The 18,083-nt window shown below is 32.4% G+C and overlaps 8 protein-coding genes across 8 annotated transcripts; 3 read left to right on the top strand and 5 right to left on the bottom strand.

Annotated features, from left to right (window-relative positions):
• Positions 1 to 266: 266 nt before the first annotated feature.
• On the bottom strand, positions 267 to 2,315 carry TIP20 (Tip20p; the record flags this gene model as incomplete). Its single annotated transcript, XM_001645644.1, has 1 exon — positions 267 to 2,315. One exon carries the CDS (start codon positions 2,313 to 2,315, stop codon positions 267 to 269), a length of 2,049 nt encoding a protein of 682 aa, XP_001645694.1.
• A 428-nt stretch (positions 2,316 to 2,743) lies between these two features.
• TRM3 (tRNA (guanosine(18)-2'-O)-methyltransferase) lies at positions 2,744 to 7,036 on the bottom strand (the record flags this gene model as incomplete). The annotated part of the gene is made up of 1 exon (XM_001645645.1): positions 2,744 to 7,036. The coding sequence occupies one exon, from the start codon at positions 7,034 to 7,036 to the stop codon at positions 2,744 to 2,746; it is 4,293 nt and encodes a 1,430-aa protein (XP_001645695.1).
• Positions 7,037 to 7,472: 436 nt separating this feature from the next.
• Positions 7,473 to 9,476, top strand: ATG20 (Atg20p; the record flags this gene model as incomplete). The annotated part of the gene is made up of 1 exon (XM_001645646.1): positions 7,473 to 9,476. One exon carries the CDS (start codon positions 7,473 to 7,475, stop codon positions 9,474 to 9,476), a length of 2,004 nt encoding a protein of 667 aa, XP_001645696.1.
• Positions 9,477 to 10,080: 604 nt separating this feature from the next.
• Positions 10,081 to 12,264, bottom strand: NUP84 (Nup84p; the record flags this gene model as incomplete). The annotated part of the gene is made up of 1 exon (XM_001645647.1): positions 10,081 to 12,264. One exon carries the CDS (start codon positions 12,262 to 12,264, stop codon positions 10,081 to 10,083), a length of 2,184 nt encoding a protein of 727 aa, XP_001645697.1.
• A 554-nt stretch (positions 12,265 to 12,818) lies between these two features.
• ARO2 (bifunctional chorismate synthase/riboflavin reductase [NAD(P)H] ARO2) lies at positions 12,819 to 13,949 on the bottom strand (the record flags this gene model as incomplete). The annotated part of the gene is made up of 1 exon (XM_001645648.1): positions 12,819 to 13,949. One exon carries the CDS (start codon positions 13,947 to 13,949, stop codon positions 12,819 to 12,821), a length of 1,131 nt encoding a protein of 376 aa, XP_001645698.1.
• Positions 13,950 to 15,132: 1,183 nt separating this feature from the next.
• Positions 15,133 to 15,981, top strand: LYS5 (holo-[acyl-carrier-protein] synthase; the record flags this gene model as incomplete). Its single annotated transcript, XM_001645649.1, has 1 exon — positions 15,133 to 15,981. One exon carries the CDS (start codon positions 15,133 to 15,135, stop codon positions 15,979 to 15,981), a length of 849 nt encoding a protein of 282 aa, XP_001645699.1.
• A 291-nt stretch (positions 15,982 to 16,272) lies between these two features.
• Positions 16,273 to 17,169, top strand: HEM25 (Hem25p; the record flags this gene model as incomplete). Its single annotated transcript, XM_001645650.1, has 1 exon — positions 16,273 to 17,169. The coding sequence occupies one exon, from the start codon at positions 16,273 to 16,275 to the stop codon at positions 17,167 to 17,169; it is 897 nt and encodes a 298-aa protein (XP_001645700.1).
• A 258-nt stretch (positions 17,170 to 17,427) lies between these two features.
• On the bottom strand, positions 17,428 to 17,955 carry YFH1 (ferroxidase; the record flags this gene model as incomplete). Its single annotated transcript, XM_001645651.1, has 1 exon — positions 17,428 to 17,955. One exon carries the CDS (start codon positions 17,953 to 17,955, stop codon positions 17,428 to 17,430), a length of 528 nt encoding a protein of 175 aa, XP_001645701.1.
• Between the last annotated feature and the right edge of the window lie 128 nt (positions 17,956 to 18,083).

Genomic DNA, 18,083 nt, shown 5'->3' on the forward strand with positions numbered 1-18,083 from the left:
TTCAAACTGTAAACTCTTCAACCAATATAAATACTAATCCACACAGGTATGCTTCTCACCCACCACCTTTGCTAACCTATCCTTCTTAAAATGCTGTTCGTTGTGCATTGAAACATTTAATCTTCAACTTTTTTTTTTCCTTAGTCAAGAACCTCCTATTCTTATATCAAGAGCCTCATCATAGTGAAGTGGAAAAAAAAATTAGAAAGAGGTGACAGACAGACAGAAGATATGAAGTTGTAGGTATAAAGCTTGGTATATACTTACTATATGATATTTCCATAAGTTATTCTATACAATGCATCTACTATATCAGTATCTTTTAGAATTGATAGGCTTAAATAAGCTTTCAGATCGTTGAAGTTGGAATTTTTGATATATTGCTTTGTAATGAAATTTGAAGCATTTGAATCGTATTTCAATCTCAATATTTTTAATGTTTCGTTTAATAGTTTGTCATCGTAGTTGATTGTATCTTGTGGTAGATTTATTGATTCTTTTAGTGTGTTGTAGTCCTGTTCAAATTGCAATAGACCGAATTGATTGAATTTATTTAATTTCAATATTGATTCGATGAAGTACGTCACTAATCTATTTAATATTTCGTGTTTTATTGATAGTATTATGTTGGTTTGGATTTCTGAAGTGTCCAGGTAATGTATTAACCTTGTTAATAATCTTACTGAGTTTACTAATTCAGATGATGTTGAAATTGAAATATCTTCTATACTACCGCTGCCACTTGTGATATTTGTACTGCTCCAGCTTGAAATTTTAAAATAATTCTTCAAAGATTCTTTAATCATTTTTTGAATTCTATGGATGATGGATGCCCTGATATCATCATTGATGTTTTTCTCGTAATCATGGATGGTATTTTGATAAATGGATGTGAAATTCTGTGATTCAGATTGATTAACAGTATCGGTCAGTCTGATAAATGTGACCCTCTTGGATATTTCTTTCAATTTACGTGATACTTGACTTAAACATTCAAGTTTAGTAATGGTTTGTACCAATTCATCTTCTTTGTTACGTGATTCATCGCCTAGGTAATCTGTTACTAAAACATATTCTAAATATTTCGATGATAAATTTAAAAAAATTTGTGAACATGTTTGTAATTTGAAAGTTTCCAATGGTTGGTAGTCAAGTTCGTAGAATGGACCAAGGTATTCTAAAACTTTGTTTAACAACGTAATAAAATCGTTACTAGAATTTTTCAATAATTTTGGATTTTCAGTTATGACATCAAATTGTTTATTAGTGACTTCAACACGATATTTAACCCAATTCTCCCAAATGTTCGCATTGACCAATGATGCTAAACTGACACCTTGGTATTGGAAATTATTACATAAATTCTTGTCTGTGGCTAAGATTTGCGAAATTAGTCTCACTACAGTCCTTAAATCCTTCTCAGAGGATAAAGATACATTGATCTTTTCTCTGATGGGTTGTAAAATATGGTTAATAAATTGTTCGTGCACTAATTGAGGAGAAATACCATTAGGAGTATCATAAAATATGTTGATACATTTATACAGATTCTCTGAAATATAATAATTTAAGAATTCAAAATATGTTTCCATCTTCATTTGTGATGATTCATGGAAATGAAATGTGAATCTAACTTTAAAATTATGGGCAATCGAATCAAAACTAACCAATCTTCTTTCAATGTCTTTTCCGATATAAAGTTGTGCATATTTGTATAAATTGGTTGACATCTTACGCAATTTTAAAATTTCCATTGTTGATGCAGGTACAAACTCTTTCGTATCCCATTTAGATTCCAACAATACTCCATCAAATTCCTCCTTTAATGGATTGATTATATTTGCCAATAATGAATCGTTAAAGTTAATTATTACACTTTCAGTACGATTTTTCTCCAATTCATTATTAGAATTTTCTAAAGAAGACTTAATCTTCAGCAGTTGTTGATTCAAATCTTCAATTCTCTCGTATTCCACATCTACAAATCCATCAATAATCAATGTATTGATAATATCGTCTATTTTATCTAATTCTGAGAGGTTAAGTTCTGATTTGACCTTTTCGTTTATTAAGGTTTCTAGTTCTATAAAAACTTGCAAATTACCATATTTGCCCTTCAATTCCTCAATATTTTCTTGTGACAACTCCTGAGATGTAATATCATCTAATATGCCTCGATATTTCTCTAATTCACCATTATCTATCGATTGAGAACCATTGGCATTCTGTACCTTTCTAGATAATTCATCTCTTTCTTTAGTGATTTGGTTAATCCTAGAAGAAATTTCTAAAAGGTCATTGATATCCCTCAACATAATACAAAACTCAATGCAATCCCTAGTATATCTTCGATAGTGTTTCAATATGTTTGATTGTCACTGAATATCTCACGTTCTCCAAACCTTTAAACAACTTCTTTCAAGTAAATTAGTTCTGTTTCTTCCAGTTCAACTTTTTAAATGTTAACTGAATTTTTCATATGAAATCCTTTGAACGTCATACTTCAATAGTAAGAAAAACGATGACGATGAACAAAATCCAATAAGATAACATTAAGGGTTCCTAACAAGATGGTTTTCTGGTACTGATACATTTAAAATTAAAATCTATAAAAAATCTGGATATAAATATGTATATATTTCTTTAAAATATTGTAATATATTAAAACTGTCCCTTCTCAAATTTCTGAAAGTTAGATGACAACATGAAGTAAAGAAAAATCATTTGAACTGCAATTGACTTTTTACATATGTTGAACGGTATATGAGTATACGATGACAGCAGTGGCTGTTTGGATGTTCATGGATCTGATCACACCATGTTGTTCAATTTCTAGACACAAATCAAGTTCGCTTAACAGATGACCTGGAATACCATGGGCTTCTGTACCTAACAGAATCAATGATTTCTTCGGAAATGTATATTTGTTATTCAATTGGATAGATTTATCTGTCTGCTCTAGACCAATTAGTGTGTAACCTTCTTTCTTCTTTGCTCTCATGAATTCAATTATTCCATCGATTGGAACTTCCTCCATTGGCATCCATCTGTCGGCAGTGACGGCAACATTCTTAAATTGTGGATGGTTCTTTACTCTAATGTCTTGCACAGTCAATAATCCTACACCTAATACGTCACACAGTCTACAAATACCACCTAGATTTGGTGGCTTGTCTACTAATGAGGATACAACGATCAAGTCAGAACGTGTTACACTTCTATCTGACTTCTCAGAATCGATATCTAAAACTGTTTCCCAAGCACCACTCTTAGTTTGCAATTGGGTAGTTTTGGATTCAATTTCTTCAGGTGTTTTTGTTTGAGTGAGGTTTTCCCTTTTCTTTAACCATTTACACTTCTCATCTTTACCAATGGAAATCGCAGTCTTATTATTTAAATATTTGCTGAATAATTCTTCAGGAATATATGGTGGCTCATGGTCTGTAATCTTTCTTAAAAGAACACCAAAAACATTTGTTAAGGTCAAATCTTTCTTTAATTCCCATACATTTGCATCACCACTCCTATACTGACCGGTTAGTTCCGTTCTCTTGGAGTTTTTGTAAAGACCTTCTAATACTGCACGTAGTGTTACATCACTAATTAGTGATTCAAAAGCAGGCCAGAAGGATAACATCAGTGAATTTGAGAAATGTCTTACAAGTGGCTTGTTAGAAGAAGCATTCGGCAACAAAGTACTAATGAATCTGTTTAGAAGTCTATCAAATTTGGATTCATTTTGATCCAATAATGCCTTTAATGTAATATAGATGATTCTTTCAACACTAACAACCAAAATTGGCTTGCTATGATTGATCATATGATCAAATAAATAGTCTTCCGTAGTGGAGGAGGAGGTGTTGCTATAATTGGTAACTAGTTCATACGCTATAAACCATTCTTTGTAAATTCTAACCAGTGGTGAACTTTCATCGACAATGCTATCTAGAACAAACGTGTTAGATAATGAAATTAATTTTTCTTTTGAAATTGAAGACATGCAAGCCACCATTAATTCCCATTGAAATAGACGTTCTAGCGCCTCTGAACCATCAGTTCTCTTTATTGGCACCAATAAGTTAGTTTCAGTAGCAACTTTCTCGATAAACTCCTCTTTAATGGAAGGTGGCATTGATAGAAAACCATCCACTAGGTATACTCTTGCTGAAAGTTCTGGCTTACCATAAACTTGGTCGTAAAGATTTTTCCCCTTAGATTGATAACCAGCTAGATGCTCATCATACAACTTTGCGATTGTCGTTTTCAATTTGAAGACATTGAAGTTCATCTGTTGTTGGGTGAATGATGACAGCATGGGTTTAGTTAACCACCAGAAGCTACTATTTAGACCTGTTAACATTTTATTGTATTTTAATAGGAATTGTGATATGTTAAAAGTAATAAGAGGTAAAAACCCTCTCCTTGAATAACCTTGTTTAACAATCTCAAGACCAATTGATTCGATCGATGTTTGCATTTCTTTGTCAACAATAGAGGCGTTCAGTAACATTATTGGATGGTATAGCGTTTCGATTAATAGTAAATGAAGTTCTCTCTGTTTCAAAACTAATCTTTCGCTAACAATATTTTCCCAAATAGATTCATTCAATCTGAATAAATCGATCAAAAAAGCACCGTTATCTACCAATTTTCCATCTTGAACATAAGCATAATTTTCCAAAAGGTATTTCGATACTTCAACAATTTTCAAGTTAGCCATATAGTTTCCATTATCAACATTAAAATTATTTGCCATAACTGTTACTAATAACTTTAGTTCATTGTTATTCTCTTCGAATGATAACGCATAAGTTTTGAAATAATGTAACAACCAGGAAAAGTAGAAACTGTAAGTTTCATCCTTCAACTTGAATTGATCTTGGCCATACAGATTCAAATGTTCTTTGATTGTGTTATATAATTCAAAAACTTCTGAGGATGGACAAGAAGTGGTTTCGATAGAATTTTGAACCAGTTGGCCATATGCTGTAACAAAGAATTTGAATTTTTCTACTGTAAATTGCTCTTTAATTTCATCATAAAGTGAACTTAAATCCAAGATGTTCCAGATACTGCTATTGAAACCCTTGTATTGACAAAGTAAATAAGAATTCTCATATTCCTTTTCAGTTGCCTTATTTGTTGCTAATCTTAATAAAATATCACTAGCATATTCATTGAAGTAATCTGAAGCCTCACCAGCTTTTGACAATTCAGTTATAAAGTCCATCTTAGCAGGAACTGGAATATTGAATAAAATATTTGCAAATAGGTCAAATACCGGGTTCTCATTTATTAGAGGAAATAATTGATCAGCTGCTGTAGCTTGTTCGAAATAAGTTATAGCATAATCTTTAAAATCTTCTAATAAAATGGAAATATAGTAATATGAACCATTGTTACAATTGACATTGGCAACGATGGTGCTTATCCAATCAATAATGCTAATCTCATTATTTGTATGAAGTAGAAATTTCAAGAAAATGGTTTGAATGGTAATTTCAGCTATTTCTTCTTCACTTTCAAATTCAAATAACTTTCTGATTTTACTCAAATCAGATGAATTCAAAATTCTGGATAATTTTCCCTTTAAAGCTGTCAAAATACCGTATGAAACATATATCCTTGATGCATCGAAGGATGTTCTTTGTTCGATAAGAATATCTAATAATGTGTCGATAATTGTGGATCTATTATCATTATTATCTGTTACTAATCCATTGATAAAATTGACAACTTTATCACCATGTTCACAAGATTCGCCTTCAGTATTATAATAGTGGGCTTGCATAATTGAAGGCAAAATTGTTTCTTTTAAAATCTCGATATTAGAAGAAAAAACTAATTTGTTCTGAATTTTGAATACTAAAGACATTGTATATTTACGAACACTTTCCATTGTAGCCTTCAACCCAGTAGAGATTAAAATCATTGACCAGCCAGGATAAATAATGATATCTTCAAAAATTTCTAGTACATCGGAGCTGGCAGCTTCGAATTGGTTTAATGCAGTGTCTAATGCGATGATTTCATATAGTGTAGTAAATTTCTGCCACATCGATATGATTTTATTAGATTCTTTTGGAATCCAAGTAAATGAAGTAACACTAAATTCTTCAAAACCCTTATTTAGCAATTGAATTGATAATTTCAAAACAGATAAACCCAATTTCCTGTATTCATGGATATCACTGTTCAATGCATTTTGTAGATTTCTCCAATATAAGTCAGTCTTGATATAAGAGATAAAACTGGTAGATTGCTGTATCTTATTATTTGACAAATATCTTAGTGAAAAAGTTAAACCGTTACGTTCTTTCCAATCATGATTGGTTCTGTCATTAAACAATAATCTTACTGTATTCCAAGTGAAAGAATCAAATGCAGGTTCATTGTTGCACGAAATGGCAATTGATTCGGTAGCCCATCTCATTAGTTTGGAAGCGTTGATAGATACAATTTCGATGTTGCTATTTAATAATGCAATTAGAAGAGGATTTAGATGTTGTGATTTGAAAGTCCCTTCCTCTTCTTCACGAAAAACGTATACAATTTCAATCAACTTCAATAATAATACAATACTTGGACAATTCAAACCGTTATCGTGTTCTCTATCGGTAATTAAACCAGTGACAACTTGTTTAGAATAGTATTCATGATCGAATAGTTTCTTTGAGTTTTCAATAATGTAGTTGGATATTATATCAGAGCTAAATTTCTCGAATAACTTCCATAATGGATCCAACTTTGCAATCAATTGAGCCAATATACGTATCTCTTGTTCGTCGACCACAGAAGTATGTTCGTTAACATTGAAATCATCGATTTCAACATCTAACAATTTTTCACGAATAGATTTTTCAACAATCCCAAATAACTTCCCCACTAAACTGCCCTGATTGGAAATATCAATATCACTAACCGTCAGTATCTCTAATACAACCTCCAATTGGCCATTCTTCAAAGATTCATCAATTACTTTCAACTGTTGTTTGATGCTTAAATATTTTTCAATAATCTCACCAACAGATGACATATTTCCTCACTAAAAATTGAATATACCTATAAAACTACCCACTTTAATCCCAATTCTTACCTCTACAAACTCCAATTCAAACTCCTTCAACTCCTTTTCCTTGTTTGCATCTAACATTCTATTCTAAGTGATGAGCTTAATTTAGAAAAATTTTTCAAGATGGGGCCTCTTTATATAAATGGTTAACCTTCAAAATATTTAAAGTTTCATTATGTTTTAAGGTACCAGTAGAAGTTGAAGTCTCCAAGGTCAACAAAGGGATTTATAGAGGAATTGGTGATACTTCTGGATAATTTTATTAAATTTGTTGAGATTTGTAGTTGGTTTTAACTCTTTCCTGAAGTTATACGGTTAAATTTTGGGGATTTAGTTATAAGTAAGTCTAAAGGATTTTTAGATAAGGTTTAATTTGCAAAGCATCTTATTAAAGGTATAAATGAAGCAAAAGAAGAATAGGTTTGGGTCAGGTAAGAGGATTACCGATCAGTCGAGTGTTGATGGTGATTTGATCGCACCTGGGAATAGTTCTATGGATAAACGCAGAAATAGCAGTAGTAGCAGAAGTAGTAGTACGCAAGAAAGTAAAGAATTGACAGAATCGTTAGCAAGTGTTCATACTAGTGACATGCATCAGAGTAATATACATGAGAGGATAGATGGGGATGATAACCCATTTTTAGATCAAGATGATGAATCTTTCAAGTCTACTAGGGCTAATACTTCGGCTACTAAATTGACAGATGTAGTTAATCCGAACGCAGAGTATAAAGACAATGATAGCGATAATGATGAAGAGATTTTAACTGCAACTGCCCCTGATACTTCCATCACTGAAGGTATAGTTTCCACTGAAGCTGATGGCGGTAATGATGTTGTAACTGCTAGTGTTGAGGATAAAGAAGGCACAGTCACTGATACGGCGGTTGGCTTGGATAATGCGAACAATACTGTAGATCAAAAAGTCAAAGAAAGTATAATTCCTGATATAAAATTGATTAATGACAGAGTTCAAATATTGGAGGCCAACAAAGTTTCTGAAGGTCAAGGAAGGGCATATGTAGCCTATACCATCAAATGGGGTGATCAGTCTGTGAGAAGGAGATATAGCGATTTTGAGAGTTTAAGGAGTGTTTTGATGAAACTTTTCCCAACCAGCTTATTACCACCCATTCCAGAGAAGCAAACATTGAAGAATTATAGTAAATCAATAGCCGGATCAAAATCTAATTATTTGTTGCCTTCAGAAGGCACTGGTTCTGTTGATTTGGTATTATCAGTTATAAATGGTACAGTTACAAATAATGATGAAAAACTTATACGACATAGAATTAGGATGCTGACAAGTTTTTTGAACAAGTTATTACAAGATGAAGAAATTTTAAAAACTCCCATTATCTATGATTTTCTTGATCCTAATAATATAAATTGGAATGACTTCATTAACAGTTCAGCAACATTTTCGATGTTACCTAAAAGTGTTTTACAGTGTAATCCATTGGATCCTACTAATACAACAAGAATACATGCATGCCTACCAGTTCCATCCACTTCTCATATCTTACCTTCAAAAGAAAAAGTGTCAGATACCAAGACGATTGAACGAAAAGATGGTTTTGACATCATTGAACAAGAACATAAACAATACGAAAGTCTGTTAAAAAGTGGATTTTATAAACATAACACACAAATAACAAAATCACTTTATGGTATGCAACATGATATGAAAGACTTATCGGATACATTTGCCCATTTCGCTAGTGCTCAAGCTTGTGAAGCTGAATTGGCGGAGCAGCTAACATATATGAGTAACGCCTATGACGATGCTGCATCCAATTTAGAAGCTTTGGTAGGCCTGTTATATTATAATATAAATGAGCCTTTGGGTGAATCTGTGAGGATGGCAGGGTCAGCAAAAGAATTAATAAAATATAGAAAATTAAAGGGAGTCCAATTGGAGATATTAATCAACTCGTTAGAATCCAAAAGACAACAATTGCATAAATTAGAACTTCAACGAGGTGTCCAACCAAGGAATGGGAATACTGCTTCTGGTGCTTCTGGTAATGATGAATCCTCGGTAAAAAAGCCACAAGCTTCGAAGTCACAATCATCTTCCTATGGGGGAAAGTTTTTAAACAGATTTAACAAAATTGCAGCTATGGTAAAGGAGACCATCAATTATCAAGAACAAGACCCTCAAACGACAATGGCAAATCTAATAAAGGAAATAGAACAATTAAATGAATCTGAACAGGTAGCGAGACATGATCTGGAAGATATTTCAAAAATAATTAAAGAAGATAGATTAACCAAATTCTCTGAAGAAAGAGAGAAAGAACTGAATGAAATTTTGCGTAACTATTCGAAATACTTAAAAGATTATGCCAAAAAAAATTTAGAATTATGGAAGGAAATAAAAACTCGACAAGAACAATTATAGTCAATTTAGTTACAGATACATATAATGAATATATTTTAGTAGTTACATGTTTGTATACTCCTTGAAAATGCATGAATTTAGACATCAATTTTATTCAAATATATATTTTGTTGATTATAAGTCATATTGGGTCAACAAAATATTAAAGCAAAAATTTACACTTATAGAACTCAAAATATCATAGAGTACAATCTTATTGAAATTGGAATTTGAATAAAAGAATAGATTACAGATCTGTTGTTACTAATATAGAATAATTTGTCTCTTTTATTTTATAGGAATAAAACATGACTAAAAATAGCCTTATAATTTATAATACATATTTTTAGTGGATAAAATTGGAATATTATAAAAACAACACTATGAGCCACAACAAAAATCAATGAAAAAAATCTTGAGAAATTGGATGCGTTATATCTTTATTAATGGGCATATTGCAACTATTCAGTTTTACCCTTTATCTGAATGATATCGAAATTGATTATTTATCGAGAGACTGGTCAAAAGAGGGAGTATATATCACAACTTCGATTAAATTGTTCAGTATTAATACATATCTTATAAAGTAAATCGATTATATATATCGTACTTTCCAATATCTAATCTATGGAGTTAAGGTAGCAGTTTGAGCAACCAATTGCAAATATTCTTTTAACTTACCACTTGATTGGAATAGTAAATAAATTTTGTCATCTTCGTTAGCGACTAAGTTGGTTATATTTAAAGCATCTTTAATAAACCTTGGAATTCTTAGTAATGATGCTGCTTCAACGAGACCTTTATGCAATTCCATTATCAAATATGGTGTGTATAATGCTCTAATTTCAAATAAAATGTCATGATCTTTATGATCAATATTTTCAGTTAAATCTACTAAAAATGTCTTTATCAGTTTAAATGTGCTTTGGAAAAATTCTTGAAATTTTTCAATAATACTTGGAATATTTGATTCTGAATTTAACAATTTAACTGTCTTTTCCCATTCCATATACTGTTTAAATATGTTGATAAGATATCGATATTGTTGTATTTCTAGCACTGATGTATCTTCTGTACTATCAACATCCATTTCATGTATTTTCGAGAGTTGGTAATTTTTTAATAAATCATCAATAGGTTTTTCATCCAAAAACATTTCCAACGATTTGACTTTACCATTTAATAAGAATCTTCTTGATAAGGCAATTGATGATTCCACAGCATCTTCATATAAATTTCCTTCAATTAACCAATCTACTCCAAGAATCAAATGTCTATCAATATCAGAACTTTCAAATGAAATTGTTATGTCACCAACAGGTGTATATTCAGATTCAGTTTCTGCGAATACACATTGTGTCGTTCTTTTTAACATATCTTCTACAGGTAACTTAAGGAAATTACATATTTCTAATTGCTTTTTCCTTATGTCTTTGCCCTCTAGGTTTGACAAAATGAATGAGGAAGCCTCAATAGCTTCATTGTGGCTCAAGAAGCTGATATAAATTGGTATTAAATCATAAAGTTCTTGTGACTTTAAAATGCTAATATATGCAGTAATTAATTTTGTTTTATCTGATTCAGATATAGTGCCTGGGTTAAGAATTTCTAAGAAGATTGTCATATGTGTAACAACTCTTAACAAGTAAGGTTCACCAAAGATATCGTTATCATTTTCTATTCCAGTAACGACGTTCATCAGCATGGAAACTGAAGAGTGCAAAACTGAAGGAATTGTATTTAACATAACAGATCCGATTAGTACTCTAATTGGATGCTCACTTTCTTCTGGATGCTTAGCTGACAATAAATTTAATATAGATTGTAAATCCATTGTATTAGATGGTAACGATAAAATTAATTCATCATTATTTACCTTTCCATTCTGTAAAAGGTAATTTTCAACTTCGATTTTTAATATTTGGTTTAGATAAACCAATAATTCAGAATCCCAGTTCAATGTTTGTAATACTTCATCATTTGGTATATCCCCAGCTAAGTAACTGTAAATAGCTCTTTCATATTTATCTAGTTTGTCGTTTTGCGATAAACTATAAACAGCTCTACGCCATAAAGAGTGTTTTTTTACACCTTGTTGTACCTCAAATTCATCCTTTAACTGTACGTCAATCGATGGATCAACATATTCTTGCATACCACACATAATCATATTTAAAGTGATATTATCAGATAACTTACACTCTTCGAAGATTTGATCATAATTGCCACATAATAGTAATTCATAGACATACTTGTAAAAAACGTGATCATCTGCCTTGTCCTTATCATTTATAACCACAGAACAATCCCTCAATGGGTAATCCAAATCTGAGCTCATTAGACCACTTGTAACTAAAGTATTTGTCCATTTTGAACTAGGTATATTACTAGGTTTCTCTACAAATGGGAAATTACCTTCAATCCAAACTATAATTAACCAAATTTGATATAAATTTTTATCCTTTTGCAACAATTCTTTCTCGAAAATTATACTGGAATTATAAGGTTTTGATGATATCGAACTTTCTTTATCAAGAAACTCTTGTGAAGTCCTAAAACTTAATAAAATTTCAACTAAGTGCCAAAAATTTGCCTCTAAAACCAAATCTGAATTCCAAACGGTATCCAAACCTTCAATATTTGAACTTGCCTGAAGTGAAGTCTTCGCAATAACAGAACGGAACTGTCTAATTATATCAAAAGGATCAACATTTTCTATATCATTAAATTGTTCGATTCTATAATCGGTTAGTGCATTGGCAAACTCAACAAGGCAATCCCTGGATAAAACGTCCTTGTCAACCTCCATTTTTATATAAACCCTTCTTAAATACCTCGAAGTATACCACTAGACCTCAATTGACCCCTCCAATCTCAAAAGGCTCTATTTAAATAGTTTCCTTTAGTTGCATTGTTAGTTCAGTCTTGTTTATATTTAAAGTTTCAATTTGAATAAACTTTTCAAATCGATATATCAAGATATTTCACGTAATTAGTGATACAATTCTTTAAATGGGAGATGAGATGAGATGATAAGGTGACAGTAATGACACCAAGATGAGTTATTAAAGATAGCGATTGAAATGATTACAATGAAGAGGATTGTGTTTATGATATTGTTTACTGTCAATGGAATGTCCAAAAATTGACTTTTCCATGAATTAATTTAAGAAACTTTTCAATTAAAATTGTATATAACTTTTATATCCCAAATACTTATATAATGAAATAGAGAATATTATAATGGAAGTATAATATAATACAGAATAGATGATATGGGGGAGTGGTTGACGGTAATATTTTGCATAGGATGATTTTGGGAGAGAAATAGAGGGTCTTTAAACGTGAAGGTTAGGAATGCATTTAATGAACAACTGATCTACCGAAATCTCTTGATTTTTGCAATAACAAGGCATCAGCCAAGACCAGAGCAGTCATAGCTTCTACGATTGGAATAGCTCTTGGAGTGACAGATGGATCATGTCTACCCTTTGCAGCTAAAACACCACTTTTACCGTCATATGTAGCGGTTTCTTGTTCTTGGCAAATAGTGGCAGCTGATTTAAATGGAACTGAAAAGTAAATGTTTTCACCATTGGAGATACCACCTTGGATACCACCGGAGTTGTTGGTCTTTGTTCTTAATCTTTTTTCTTCTTCATCGTAGTAGAAAGGATCGTTATGTTCAGAACCCGGCAGAGCAACACCTTCGAAACCAGAACCGATTTCAAAACCTTTTGAAGCTGGAATAGACAACATAGCATGGGCTAACAAAGCTTCCAGTTTATCGAAACAAGGTTCACCTAGACCGGCAGGTAAGTTTCTAACTACACAAGTGACAACACCACCGATGGAATCATTCAAACCTCTATAATGTTCAATTTCTTTTACCATATCGCCAGCAACAGAAGCATCAGGACATCTAATAGGACCCATAGAATCAACTTTTTCTCTAGTGATTGTTTGTAACAATTGATGGAAGTTTGGATCAAATGGATCTCTGCTCATCTTAATTTTACCAATCTGGGTAACGAATGCAACGATTTCAACATTTGAGTACTGGTTCAAAAACTTTTCTGCAATTGCACCAGCAGCTACCCTACCAATAGTTTCTCTGGCAGAAGCTCTACCACCACCTGAAGATGCCTTTAAACCATACTTTTCCAAATATGTAAAGTCAGCATGAGAAGGTCTTGGATAGTTATCCATATCAGAATAATCATGAGGTCTTTGATCTTCATTCTTAACAATCATAGCAATTGGAGTACCCAAAGTCTTACCAAATTCTGTACCTGATTGAATTTCTACTCTGTCTTTTTCATTTCTTGGAGTTGACAGTTTCGATTGACCAGGTCTTCTTCTAGTCAATTGAGGTTGAATGTCATCTTCAGTTAATGACATGCCAGGAGGAACACCATCAACTATACAGCCGACTGACTTACAATGGGATTCACCATATGTAGTGACACGGAAAACAGAACCAAATGTAGACATACTTAAATTACAGATTAATCAATCTCCTTTTTATTTTTTTATAAATTAATATCAAATATTGTCTGTTATCTTCCTGTCAATTCTTTCTGTCCCTATTAGAAATTTAAAGAAATAAACCAATCAGCAGCTCAAAAACTAGAATAGACTATACAATGGGATGCCTAATGTCTTGAAATTGTCAACTTTCACCAACTTTTAAGAACAAATCATCGTATTCTCATCGATGAAGTTACTCTCTTTTATTAACCTGTGAACAAATTTTGGTCACAATTGATGAGTAATTTTGACTTGATTGAGGAATGGAGATGATCACGTGAGTTTTCTTCTTTCTTGATCACGTGAAAAAGGGAATAGACATATTAAGGTTTATACAAAACATATGGTAATCAATTCAATTGTCACTCATCAATATATCAAGACCATTCAACTTAGATGTTGTTCATGTTGAATATTTTTGGAAACTAATTGAGCAATTTTTCGTATGAATAAGTAGCACTGATAGAGTCTGTTGAATCATAGCTGCCTAATTTTAATCTCAATTTACAGATGACTAGACGATGAGTACAGGAACTCATTTAACAATTGAATTGATTTGGCAAAAATATTAGATTCATTACTCAGTCATTACCTTTTCCAATTCACAACATGCCATTATTTTAGATCTTAAAGAGCATATGCCTTTGCTATTTTGGATGTTTCGTTTGTATGGTACTCGATGACCTCACCTTTTCAGTGGAAGATAGATGGTATGAACTTAATGTTGCTTGAAAGTTTTAATGTAGCTTATAATTGTCCTCTATGGCCCCCATGTATATGTTTCATGGTTCCGTCTTAACTAGAAATGCATACGTTGAATCAAAAGCTGTTGATCTCTCTCTAGCACATGATATATTTGGTAGCGTCGTACATTTCAATTCCATTAATAAACTAGTCATTACCAGCCACCAATGAAGCCAACTATCGCAAGCACCAGCATGCTATAACAATACTATCAAAAGAACTAATCTAATACTAACTCGAACTACTGATTGGAATCATATCACAACAGTTTAGAGTTCCCACCACTTTTTTTCTGGTTTAGCCTATTTGCTGTAGCAACGCATTATAGTTTAAATAAAACCAAGAGTCATACTTTACATATACCAACTTCTTTGTTCATTCCAATCTAACAATTATTGTAATTATGAACAACGGTGATGAGTTCATTGACGTGTCTGTTGAACAGCTTCTCAACACACCAATAGCCAATGGTTTGGTTATTCTCATAGACACCAGTGACGATGCAATTGAATTCCTGAAGGATGACTTTGAATTTGAACAAGCATTACGATTACTACCTATGGCATGGCAATTGGGCGTTATAAACAAGAAAAATTTAAAATCAAAGTACATTAGCTTGTGTAATAGGATCCTGCAAATTTTTGGCTGTGCTATCCTAAGTCCAAATAAAATTAAAGATTTCAAATCATTAAGCTTCACCACCAATGAGTATGGGAAACCTGAAACCCCAGGAATAGCATTCAATATGTCTAATGGAGATAGACTAGTAGGGATGTTTGCTATAAGATACTACTCCCAAAGTGAAGAACTTCCTCATCACATTCATCACCTTCATTCAAATCAATTAGTTGGAATAGATATCGCATCCACGAACGATTATCACATTGGTGATGAAGAATTGTTCCACACAATATTCTGCCCAGACGAATTAGAACTATTGAAATCCTCAAATCCAGTAACAACCTCCAAATCATTTGCTCATCTCTGGTCTTTCAAAGAATGTTATATCAAATATATCGGAAAAGGTCTGCACTACGATAATCTATCAGAATTAAACTTCAGCAATCATATCAACACTCCAACATCAAATATATCAATCGACAACAACCCATTGACATTTCATTCCAAATGGTCGAACCAAGAAGTAATTACCATCTGTTATAACGAACCTCCATTAACGTTAAATAACCCTCCAAATTTCTATATACTAAATATAAAAGATATAATAAGCCAAATGAATAATTATATATAGATGTATAAAGGTTTAGAACTGGTAAAGGTGGAAGAAGTTGTTGTAATCATAAGCATTGACGCTATTGAATAGATATTTATCATCTTTTTAAGTTGCTATAGTTACAGGACTTTTCTATTTGAAGTTAGGTTAGATCTCAGTTAAAGCTTGCAACATATTAAGAGGAAGAGCTGATTTCTATAATTAGGAAGGTTTTAGGTTTCGATTTGTAAAAGGTAACATCTATCAAGGGAACGATATATATATAGTTACATATATATAATCTGTTTGTTTCAGATTAGTTGTGGAAGTATGGCTAATACTACAAAGACTAGGACTCATTTGATTGGTGGCTTTTTTGGTGGACTAACCTCTGCTGTTGCTTTGCAACCTTTAGATCTGCTGAAGACTAGAATACAACAGCATCAGAGCCAAAGCATCTGGTCAATAGTGAAGAATTCCAAAGGGTTCTCTGAGTTATGGAGAGGTACTTTGCCATCTGCTATCAGAACTTCGTTAGGGAGTGCTTTATATTTATCTTCACTTAATCTGATGAGAACTGCAATTGCTAAAAGTAAGACTAACTATAACGATGGGGCATCTAAGAGTAGTCTATTACCAAAATTAACCACATATGAAAATTTAATCAGTGGTGCATTGGCTAGAGGTGCAGTTGGCTATATGACAATGCCCGTGACAGTGATAAAAGTAAGATATGAATCTACTCTTTATAGTTATACAAGCTTATCACAAGCGGTAAAGCATATTTATCAATCTGAAAGAATCCCAGGGTTCTTCCGTGGATTTGGTCCAACTTTAGTAAGAGATGCCCCATATTCTGGTATATATGTTTTATTATATGAAAAAGCTAAAGAAGTTGTTCCAAAATTATTACCAAGAAAATTTATTAAATTTGATAAACATGGAAGTTACCTGACTTCCACCTCAACACTTGTAAATAGCACTAGTGCCATACTTTCTGCCTGTTTGGCCACTACAATTACTGCTCCATTCGATACCATAAAGACAAGAATGCAATTAGAACCTAAAAGATATACAAACGTTTGGTTCACTTTCAAATCGATCATCAAAAATGAAGGTATCCTCAAACTGTTCAGTGGGTTGAGTATGAGACTAACAAGGAAAGCACTAAGTGCAGGTATTGCATGGGGGATATATGAAGAATTAATAAAATTGAACAAATTTTAGAGATTCCAAGTTTATTATCGCAACTTTACAATATGGTTTCATTTGCTGAACAAATATTCAGTGGATATCGGAATTGTATTGATTATCATTCTCAATAATTGGCAGTTCATAATATATTAATGATTTTTAGTTTCTACATATTTACAGATTTATTGCATTTACGAATAAAAGAAATCATCACATCTTAATGGATAAGAGATGGCATAAATATACAGCTATACATATATGACAATTTCTCTAGTACATTTAGCTCCAGGGCTATAATGTTAATTCGGTATCTGGTAAAGCTCTTTGTAATTCATCTCTTAACACATCCAACAACTTTGTATTGTCTCTTAATGAAACCCATTCACCTTGATAATAGTCATATCTATTGGGACCAGAAATTGGTGATGCCAACCAAATCTGTTTATTTGGAGGTTGCTTGTTAATCACATAAGTACCAAATTCAGGAATCACTAATGTCAGTACCCCTTGACTTAACTCTACATCTGGGATTTGTTCTGGGAACTTTTCACTAATTTCTTCTAACCGGTCAGTTAAATCATCCAATGCTGTGTCTGCCAATGTATGATACTTTTCAATTGGTAGCTGTGTCACTTCATCAGGAATTGCATACCCACCAGCGGAGCCATCTGCAAAGAATCTTTTGTGTATATTTATTCTTGAAGACACTTTTGGAGTGCCTTGCAGCATAATCTGTCTTGTGACAAGATGTCTAGTGGTATTGACCGCTAAAAATCTTGGCAAAAAGCTACCTACCCTTAATGAACATCTCTTAAACATCTTATCCAATAGAGAACCTGTCCTTGCAGTACTATATACCTAAATACAACAGATTAGTTGCCTTTTTTTATTCATTTTATCTTGTTATCAGCTTTTAACCTTTTTCAAATATTGAAGATGTTGCCTGC

This window comes from Vanderwaltozyma polyspora, genomic scaffold (assembly GCF_000150035.1).
Source record: "Vanderwaltozyma polyspora DSM 70294 KpolScaffold1043 genomic scaffold, whole genome shotgun sequence".
Taxonomy (NCBI): domain Eukaryota; kingdom Fungi; phylum Ascomycota; class Saccharomycetes; order Saccharomycetales; family Saccharomycetaceae; genus Vanderwaltozyma; species Vanderwaltozyma polyspora.